General features: G+C 45.4%; 1 protein-coding gene and 1 pseudogene across 1 annotated transcript; one reads left to right on the top strand and one right to left on the bottom strand.

Annotated features, from left to right (window-relative positions):
- Positions 1–335: 335 nt before the first annotated feature.
- On the top strand, positions 336–877 carry LOC102121754 (small ribosomal subunit protein uS10-like). The gene has a single exon (XM_045383926.2). It carries the CDS (start codon positions 457–459, stop codon positions 814–816), a length of 360 nt encoding a protein of 119 aa, XP_045239861.2. The 5' UTR covers positions 336–456; the 3' UTR covers positions 817–877.
- Positions 878–1,015: 138 nt separating this feature from the next.
- Positions 1,016–2,367, bottom strand: LOC102122136 (platelet-activating factor acetylhydrolase IB subunit alpha2 pseudogene; annotated as a pseudogene).
- Positions 2,368–10,214: the final 7,847 nt, after the last annotated feature.

Below are 10,214 nucleotides of genomic sequence, written 5' to 3'. Positions count from 1 at the left end.
CCACATTTGAATGACAAGCATGTTCAACCTGACGCTGCATGTTAAGAAAATATTCAGCCAGGCATGGTAGCTCACTCTGGGAGGCCGAGGGGATCCTCTGGGATCACGAGGTCAGGAGTTCGAGACCAGCCTGACCAAGATGGTGAAACCCTGCCTCTACTAAAAATACAAAAATTAGCCAGGCGTGGTGGTGGGTGCCTGTAGTCCCAGCTACTCAGGAGGCTGAGGCAGAGAATCCCCTGAAGCTGGGAGGCGGAGGTTGCAATGAGCTGAGATAGCGCCACTTCACTCCAGCCTGGCGACAGAGCAAGACTCCATCTTAAAAAAAAAAAAAAGCTTTTTGAGGAAGACGCGGTCGTAGGACCTGCGGACCTTTGGTTCGCACGCTCCTGCCCCTGACTCACCGCTGTTCGCTCTCGCCGAGGAACAAGTCGGTCAGAAAGCCGCGCAGCAGCCATGGCTTTTAAGGATACCGGAAAAACACCCGTGGAGCCGGAGGTGGTGATTCACCGAATTCGAATCACCCTAACGAGCCGCAACGTTAAATCCCTGGAAAAGGTGTGTGCTGACTTGATCAGAGGCGCGAAGGAAAAGAACTTGAAAGTGAAAGGACCAGTTCGAATGCCTACCAAGACTTTGAGAATCACTACAAGAAAAACTCCTTGTGGTGAAGGTTCTAAGACATGGGATCGTTTCCAGATGAGAATCCACAAGCCACTCACTGACTTGCACAGTCCTTCTGAGATTGTTAAGCAGATCACTTCCATCAGTATTGAGCCAGGAGTTGAGGTGGAAGTCACCATTGCAGATGCTTAAGTCAACTATTTTAATAAATTGATTACCAGTTGTTAAAAAAAAAAAAGAAAAAGAAAGAAAATATTAAATATGCATATGAATCTAAGCAACATAAAAACCAAAGACTAAATTATGAATCTTAAAAAATTGGAAAAAACATGTTTTAAAGCCAAGTAGGTATGATTCTGAAAATTATTATATATGACATAATCCAAGAAAGGCCAAGAAAAGAATCCTCATATTGTTCAGTATTTAGGCTTGATGTTGTCCTAGGAAAATAGTGATAATTCAAAGAACATGTTACACATACAACTAAAAAGTCCCCTTCTGGTTTCAAATGAATTGAAACAACAATCTTCCTTGGCTAACTTTTCTCCTCTGTCAAACAAACCTTCTATGTACAGGACCAGTTTAAATCCCTCCTCCCCTTCAAACACGAGATATGAACATCCAGGAACATTCTGCAATGCAAAGTGCCTTAAGAAAGAGAAGGACTCTGGAGCGCCGGGGGTGATAGAACTGATCTGAGGAAACTGAGATGCTGTTGACACTGATGGGAGCCAGTCGGGCAATAGTGGTTTGTTTCTCCTCGGGTGTTTCCTCCAACAACTGCATGATCAGTTCACGCAGGGGTTTGCAGACCTTTGAGTAGCTCCCTCCTGTCAAATGCAGAAAATCAAACATGTCGTGGCAGGAGATGGCATGGTTGGAGTGCATGAAACCCCTGTCAGTATCCAGGAGCTGCACGTTGGTAAGTTTCAGCAGCGAAATCTTGAGGAGTTGGTTCACCTTGGCGTTCTTTTGCCTCAAAGGGTTGGGTTTCTCACCTTGAGGTAACAGATCAAATACAATGATTTTGGCCTGTGGCTGCCTTGTGTTGATAAGTTGTACCATGGCCACCATACCACCTGCTACCTCTTCTGCTTCCTTTTCATGGTTGTTTCTTCCCACCCAGACAACAATGACCTTAGGCTTAATATTCCCCAGTTCTCCATTCTTTAATCTCCACAAAACATGTCTTGTTGTATCTCCCCCAGTTCCAAAATTCGGTGCTTGAAGTGGGGAAAAAAAGCTCTCGCCATGTCTCATATGGCTGCATTAACTGCACCATGGAGCCTCCCACAAATCGTACATCAGGCTCTTTGTCTTTACAGTCCAAAACAAGTCTGTCGTGCTGAGATATCCGTCTGTCATCTCCTTGAATGTCTTCCACCGCATGTGGAATAGCTGCTGGGTTTGAGTCTCCTTGGTTCATTCTACACTGAAGGAGGGGGTCCATGCGGGCCCCAAGCGGCTGAGGCGTCCATGGGTGTCGTGTCTGTCGCTCCCTTGGTCAGGCGGCCCCACTCGGGCATATCCCTCCTTGGGCCCCAGTACCAGCAGCAGCCGGGAGTGACACAAAATTTGCAGTCTCTTTAACCCACCACCAGAAGGATGGATATTTGGATGCAATTAGCAGTCTTTGTCTCACATCCCTTCAAGACAAACCATCTAGAAGACTAAGAGAGGGACGTTGGTCTACAAAACTCCTCTCTTTTAAGATGACTTCCTGGAAACACCACACAAAACGTGTCCTCCTCCAGAATTTAGTTAAATTGGCCACTCCTTCCTGAAAGGGAGGCCAAGAAATGTGGTCTTTCAGCTCATGAAATAAACTCATGAAAACGCATGAAAATAAACACTGGCCATTATGCTTAGAAGCTAAAGGAAATCAGAGTAAAACTAATGGTAATCTCACAGTGATTCTCATGCCAGCTTTTTATAAAGCTCTAGCAAACTTTTAAGACATACCGCCCGTGGGTAAAATAATTTGCACATTAGTAAGCAATTGAGAACAGATGAGTCATAGAAGAGGAAATACAATTGACCAATTGTCACATGAAAAAATGCTTGACCTCATTAATAATGAAAGAAATGCACATAAAAATAATAAGTTTTGCCAGCTGCAGTGGCTCATGCCTGTAATCCCAACACTTTGGGAGGCAGAGGAGGGGAGATCGCTTGAGCTGGGGAGTTTGAGACCAGCCTGGGTAACATGGCAAAACCCCGTCTCTACAAAAAATACAAGAAATTAGCCGGGCGTGGTGGCATGTGCCTGTAGTCCCAGCTACTCCGGAGGCTGAGGCAGGAGAATGGCGTAAACCCGGGAGGCGGAGCTTGCAGTGAGCCAAGATCGCGCCACTGCACTCCAGCCTGGGCGACAGAGCGAGACTCCTTCTCAAAAAAAAAAAAAAAGAAAAGAAAAGAAAAGAAAAGAAAAGAAAAGAAAATAGCCAGTGCTATCAATGTTGTCGAAGCACAAAGTGAAATAGTCTTTTTTTTTTTTTTTTTTTTTTTTTGAGACGGAGTCTCGCTCTGTCGCCCAGGCTGGAGTGCAGTGGCCGGATCTCAGCTCACTGCAAGCTCCGCCTCCTGGGTTTACGCCATTCTCCTGCCTCAGCCTCCCGCGTAGCTGGGACTACAGGCGCCCGCCACCTCACCTGGCTACTTTTTTGTATTTTTTTAGTAGAGACGGGGTTTCACCGTGTTAGCCAGGATGGTCTTGATCTTCTGACCTCGTGATCCGCCCGTCTTGGCCTCCCAAAGTGCTGGGACCACAGGCTTGACCCACCACGCCCGGCCGAAATAGGCTTTTTAAAGGACATTTTGTCAATATCTATAGTTACCATGCATACCTTTCAATGGAGCAATTCCAGTCCTGAGTCAATATTCTATAAAAATAATTTTACAGGTATTCAAAAATGTAAGCAAAATAAGGCCAGGTGCCGTGGCTCACACCTGTAATCCCAGCACTTTGGGAGGCCAAGCCGGGCGGATCACCTGAGATCAGGAGTTCAAGACTAGACCGGCCAACATGGTGGAAACCCATCTCTACTAAAAATACAAAAATTAGCCGCGTGTGGTGGGGCACACCTGTAGTCCCTGCTTCTCAGGAGGCTGAGGTAGGAGAATCACTTGAGCCCAGGAGGCGGAGGTTGCAGTGAGCTGAGATCATGCCACTGCACTCCAGCCTGGGTGACAGAGCAAGACTCTGTCTCAACAACAACAACAACAACAACAACAAAAAGCATGTAAAATAATGTGCATTTCAGTGTTCATGTGTCACACAATATAAGCTAACTTTTATTTAGCATCTATAGTGCAGCACAGTGTGGCAGGTACTTTTATCATCTTCAATTTTCAGGTGAAGAAAGTAAGGTTAATTTGATTGCCCATGGCTACTGAGCCAGAAGTAGAATGAATGGGCTCCAAGCCCTGTCCCATTGATTCCAGAGCCCAGGCCCTCACACACTGCACATTCTGTTACAGATGTCTTCACAAATCTTGCCAAACATGGCAGATGTGCACTGCTTTAGGATTACCTTTCTTTCTTTTTTCCTTTTTTTCCTCTTCTTTATTTTAATTAATTAATTAATTAATTAATTAATTTATTTATTTATTTATTTTGAGATGGAATTTTGCTCTTATTGCCTAGGCTGGAGTGCAGTGGCACGATCTTGGCTCACTGCAACCTCCACCTCCCAAGTTCAAGTGATTCTCCTGCCTCAGCCTCCCTAGTAGCTGGGATCACAGGCGCCCACCACCACACCTGGCTAATTTTTTATATTTTTAGTAGAGATGGGGTTTCACCATATTAACCAGGATGGTCTCGAACTCCTGACCTCAGGTGATCCACCCACCTTACAGGTATAAGCCACTGTGCCCAACCAGGATTACCTTTCTTCTCATGTATTCTTGTCATCTTAGTTCAAGTCATTCAGACGGGCAAGAGAGAGAGATGCTGGAGTGAGGGGGAAGATACTGAGCATAGAGTTAGGAGAACTAGATTCAAGTATAGAATTATTTAAATCACCATATTTTGAGGCGGGGGTGGCAGGGTAATACATAATGCTGGCAAAGTTGTAGCAAAATACATAAGCTGTAATACATAATGCTGGCAAGATTGTAGCAAAATTGGTACATTCATATGAAGGTAGTGTCAATTGGTTCAACCAGTTGGAGACATTTTTGGCAATATTTCAAGAGACTAAAATGTTCATAGTCTTTAATCAGTAATCCCACTCTTAGGAAATTATGTAAAGGAAACAGTGCAAAAGAATAAGTTAGGTGCACAAAGGTTTTCATTACAATGCTATTTGCGATAGCAAAACAATTAAAATAACACAAATGTCTAATATGGGGGAATGATTAAGCAACGATTAAGAGTTTGTGTTTGACAAGAACCACAGCTGTTCACCTTTTTTCTCAGAATCCTTTGGCTCATCAAGCCCTGATCCTCACGCAGCCCCGGGTGCTTGTGTTAAATAAAACAACAACAGTCATGAAGGCACATTTTAGCTCTGCAGAATTCAGAATGGAGTCAGCCCAATGTTTTCTTCACATGTAAAAAACTGAGAACAGCTCCACCTGCCCTCTTTTAGCTCTGCATAAGTCTCTGGTCTTTAGCACATTTGCTGTTTACAGTTGCAACTCCCTCACAGTTTTCTCATCATTTCCAGAATGTTTTCTTCCCTGAAGTTGTGCCTAAGCTTCTGGCGTTCAGGATGCCCGCCAGGAGAGGCTCTGGGGCCTGGTTGCCTCCAGCGTCAGCATGACAGAGGCCAAATCGCCACTTTACGAACTGCAGAGCCTCACCAAGAGATGACCTATAATTATAAGAAATACAACAAATAGTGATTATTTTTATTGATGTCAAACTGCATTTTTACAATGAGCTGTGTTCCAAGTGAGAATGCCTTCTTCCCTGGCCAATGCCCAGCTACAACCTGCTTACCAACTCCATGCACAGAACATAATCAGTTCTTGCAGGTTTGTCTGAAGTGTCCTAGAGAAGCTGTTTGGAAACAATGTCCACTGCAGGGGGCTGCCAGTTTTGAGGATGACGTGAGGTGGAACAATGACCATCATTAGTGAACAATAATGGAATCAGAACAATAAACCAAATGCTTTAGGAAGTTAAAATGTTCCCTGCCTAATGGCCACATGTGCCATATAATTATTTTCTTTGTGTACTTATTGCAATTTTGAAATTGTCTTTCATTATAAATTGTGTTTACAATATAGGTGACCCCCTTTTGCTACATATTCTAATACTGCCAGGTCGTGATGTTTCTCAATACGGTAGATGTCTTTTTCTTGGCTATATTTATTTATTTAGCTCCTTACTTCTATCTTTTTTTTAAAGCTGCTTTCTTTTCTATAAAACCTCTTTCAGAAGGTAGCTGAGAGTAGAAAGGAGGTGTGCTTTGTTAGTCCCAAATTGTAGTCGTCCACCCACTACTAGCAAGCTGTGTGACTGCGGACAAGTCAGTTCATCTCTCTCTAATGCCCCAAGTTACTCATTCTGTAAAAATGGGTGAGATTTACAGAGGATAAGAGCAGTAGATTCCAGGGTCAGACTGCCTAGCTCATTCCCATGCTGGCTCCACCTCTGAGACCTTGGGCAAACTGCTTCTCCCTGTGCCTCGGGTGAGCAACCATCGCAGTTTGCCTGGGATTGAGGAATTTCCCAGGATACAGGACTTTCAGTTGGAAAACCAGGCAAGTCCTGGGAAAATCAGGCTGAGTTGGACACCCTCTCTGTGCCTTGATTTTCTCATCTGTAAAAGAGAGATTCTAATAAGTTGATCCATGTGAAAAGCACTTAGAACTGCAGTCTAGCATTTTGGTGTTCTTTATATGAAGGAAACTTTTTTTTTTTTTTTTTGAGACAGAGTCTTGCTGTATCACCCAGCCTGGAGTACAGTGGCGCGATCTCAGCTCACTGCAACCTCCGCCTCCTGGGTTCAAGCAATTCTCTCACCTCAGCCTCCTGAGTAGCTGGGATTATAGGTGCGTGCCACAATGCCCAGCTAATTTTTTTGTATTTTTAGTAGAGACACAAGGTTTCACCATGTTGACCAGGCTGGTCTCAAACTCCTGACCTCAAGTGATCCACCCACCTCGGCCTCCCAAAGTGCTGGGATTACAGGCATGAGCCACCACACCTGGCCAGGAAACACATTTTAAGTACTGGCAAAGAGTAAGCGCTCAATCTGTGCCACCTTCTATTCTCAGGATTGTCTTCTCTAAGGCATCTTCTGTCTCTCTCTTCCATCCCACTCTGATACTATTTCACCATCCCCTTTCTCCTCTCTTCTATTTAATAGCTTAAAGGCTTAAATGTGAGCATAGTTTGTAATAAGCCCGACATGCTGTGAAATCCTTTGTTTCACTTACCACTACAGACAATACCAATGATGCCTTCGAAATGTTTTTAAGCAATTTAATATAGCTCTCATTGGAATGTCACAATTTTCAAAGTTGTAGTTCAATCTCCCTTTAGTGTAATGCAATAAAAAGGTTACTCTAATGTCATTTCCTTCGTATAAATAACATCAAAATGCTTCAACCCAGAAGCTGAAGAAGAGCGAAAGAAGGTGAGGAGAAGCAGGTAAGAAATTGGTCCATGATGACATGCAAGGGCAGCATTGCCTGGGCGGGTTTCCCTCTCTGTCTTTGACAAGGCATTTCTGGGTGAGATATTTTTGCTTTCCATGCAGTGGGAACCAAGCCTGACCAAAGGGATCCTGGAAGGTGGGGGGATAGCTGTTGAAGAGATGGCTGGGAACAAATGAATGCAGAGAAAATCTCCATAAACAAGGCCCCCTTTGAGAGGAAAACAGGACTCAACATATGCCAGATGGAAGTGGGACCTCCCAGGGAATGGAACTTGGAACAGCCCTCTCTGTTCTTTTTCTTTTCCCAATCTATGATTCCTAATAACTAAATAGGCCATATTTTTGGAGGAGATCAAGAGAATGAGTGAAAGAAAGGACAGGCATTTTCTCTGATGATCAGTCCCTTTTTCAGTTGGCAGAGAGCAAAAAATCCCTCCTCAATATTTTTGTGGGGTGTGGGGGGGGGGGCGCAGAAATTAAATCAGCCTATCTTTGTTTACAATTCTCTGTGTGGGGTACACACCACCATACCCCAAAAGCCAGGCCTGCATGAGGGAGGAAGGAAGGAAGGAAGGAAGGAAGGAAGGAAGGAAGGAAGGAAGGAAGGAGAGAGAGAGAGAGAAAGAAATAAAGAAAGAAAGAAAGAAAGAAAGAAAGAAAGAAAGAAAGAAAGAAAGAAAGAAAGAAAGAAAGGAAGGAAGGAAGGAAGGAAGGAAGGAGGAAGGAAGGAAGGAAGGAAGAAAGAAAAGGAAAAGAAAAGAAAGAGAGAAAGCAAGCTAGCTTAGAATCGGCTCTACAGTGTGAAAGATTGTCAACAACAGCATTTTCTATTTGTACTGTTGGTGGTCTCTTCATTTGTCAGAAAAGGGAAATTTTACACCTGTTAGATTATAGTCTTGCAGCTATTTATTAGGTAGAACGTACAGTGACAGATAACGCCAACTCTCTATTATCCATGAAAAGAAATACGTAAAAATCACTCCTATGTCTAAATTTCACTTGAACCGTGGGTTTCAATCGCCTTTCTTTCCAGCCTTTCTGGGATTCTCTAAGCAAAATACATTGCTTTTAATTTCTTTTTAGTCCTTTGCAAGCCTTAAACCGTAGGAGTAATGAACAATGAAATGGCCCCAACAGCAGTAATGGGAGAATTGAGGGAAAAGAATGGGGCCAGGATAAATAAGGGATGGGGGCAGGGGAAAAGATCAATCAGCGCCCACCTCATGAGGATGAAACATCAAGTTCCATTTGCCCAAATAAAAGTACCTACTACACTCCCACAGCCACAGTGCAATTTTCTGGTTCGGAAAAGATGTTCCTGGGTACCAGGAGCTGTACTAAGACCTGCAAAACCTAAAGTGGGGGCAAAGAATGTGATGTTGATTAGAGGCATGCAACACAAAATTTCATGCGATTGTGAGAAATCTACAATTTCCTACTCAAAAACAAATCCGTTTGAGATTTCATTTAATCTCCAAAGAAAAACAGCTAAGGCTCACTTTCTGTGCATTAGCATCTGAGTAGATGTATTTGCTCTCCTCCTCCCACTCCTTCTGCCTCCACTCTCGGCCTGCACCTGCTACCACGGTCATTTTTGAGGGGCGATCGAGTCTGTGCGTCCTGGGGACCCCTCGGTCCCGAGCCCCACGCGGAGCCCGGCGCCTCTCCTCCCAGGCCCTCCCGGCCCGCGCCCTCTCGCGGGCGCCCATAAGTCCAGCGTCCTCATTCACCCGCGCCATTGGGGCCACCGGGGGTCGGGTCTTGGCTTTGCTCACCGGGTCCCCGAGACCCAGGAGGCGATTTGACAAAGGGCGTCGGGGCCGCAGCCGCAACGGCCCTAAGTAGCGTGGCCCCAGCAGGGCGCCCGGAGCTCCCCTGCCCCTGGGCTCCTGCACCTCCTTCCAGACGGGGAAACCGAGGCCGCCTCGGGCAAGCCGTGCCCTGAGGAGCGCCCTGCCCGGGGTGCCCGGTTAGAAGGGGAGGTGACGCCGTCGGTGCCGGACAGGCCCGGCCTCAGCGGCCCCACGAGGCCCCTATAGGCCGTGAGTGCTCCAGTTCTCCGCCACCGTCGCTGTCCCAGTCTCAGTCTGGGAACCGTCCCCCTTCCCTCAGAGATGCTGGGTGTCTCAAAAGAGATCCCGGGTGGGCTGGAAAGTCGGGAGCAGAGTGGGGGTCGTTGGGAGGAGGGTAGAACTGGCCCAGGTTTGGAGGAGTCGCCTGTCAGAGCGTTGAATGTAAGCCCTTTTGCGCAGTTATTTTTATTCCGGGGCCTTTCTTGCTCGTCCTCGTCCTCGTCCTCCTCCTCTATTTTTTACCCCCTCTGTTCAGCTGTTTGTGTTTTCTGATCGGGGAAGTGATTTGCGGCAGGAAATTAGATATCTTTATTCCAGAAACACTGTGGTTCTAATGGTATCTATTCCAGAGCCGGCTCCATCTTAGTAGCTCGCTCTTTCTTTCTTTCTTTCTTTCTTTCTTTCTTTCTTTCTTTCTTTCTTTCTTTCTTTCTTTCTTTCTTTCTTTCTTTCTCTCTTTCTTTCTTTTCTTTCCTTCCTTCCTTCCTCTTTCTTTCTTTCTTCCTTCCTTCCTTCCTTCCTTCCTTCCTTCCTTCCTTCCTTTCTTTCCACTTGCAGGTTATTTTGCGATGAAGGGAACAGAGCGCAGTGCAGCCCGGCATCTTTCCTCCTCCCTTCCATACAATACAACTCTTAATTAAACACAGGGACACCCACACCTCCCTTCCCACAGGACCCCTTCCATCTGCTCCTCCCGCTCTGAAATATCAGCCTTGTATGGGCAGGGAAAGCCTCGTGTTGAACTTCCCAATTAGCAAGACATATCGCAAAATGAGGGACTCTGGGAGCTGTTGTCACTACTATTTTTGATCCTTCCTTTCTAGGCCCTACCTAGTAAGTGTTTTGGTGGCCTTGGTATAACTTTAAAATCCTGCAAGTCTTTAGAAGCACGATTTCTGTTTTTCTG

This window comes from Macaca fascicularis, chromosome X (assembly GCF_037993035.2).
Source record: "Macaca fascicularis isolate 582-1 chromosome X, T2T-MFA8v1.1".
Taxonomy (NCBI): domain Eukaryota; kingdom Metazoa; phylum Chordata; class Mammalia; order Primates; family Cercopithecidae; genus Macaca; species Macaca fascicularis.
This window is presented reverse-complemented; position numbering and strand designations above follow the sequence as displayed.

Excerpts from the sequence above, each read along its gene's own strand:
- LOC102121754 (XM_045383926.2), top strand. The coding sequence starts at position 457 with ATGGCTTTTAAGGATACCGGAAAAACACCCGTGGAGCCGGAGGTGGTG.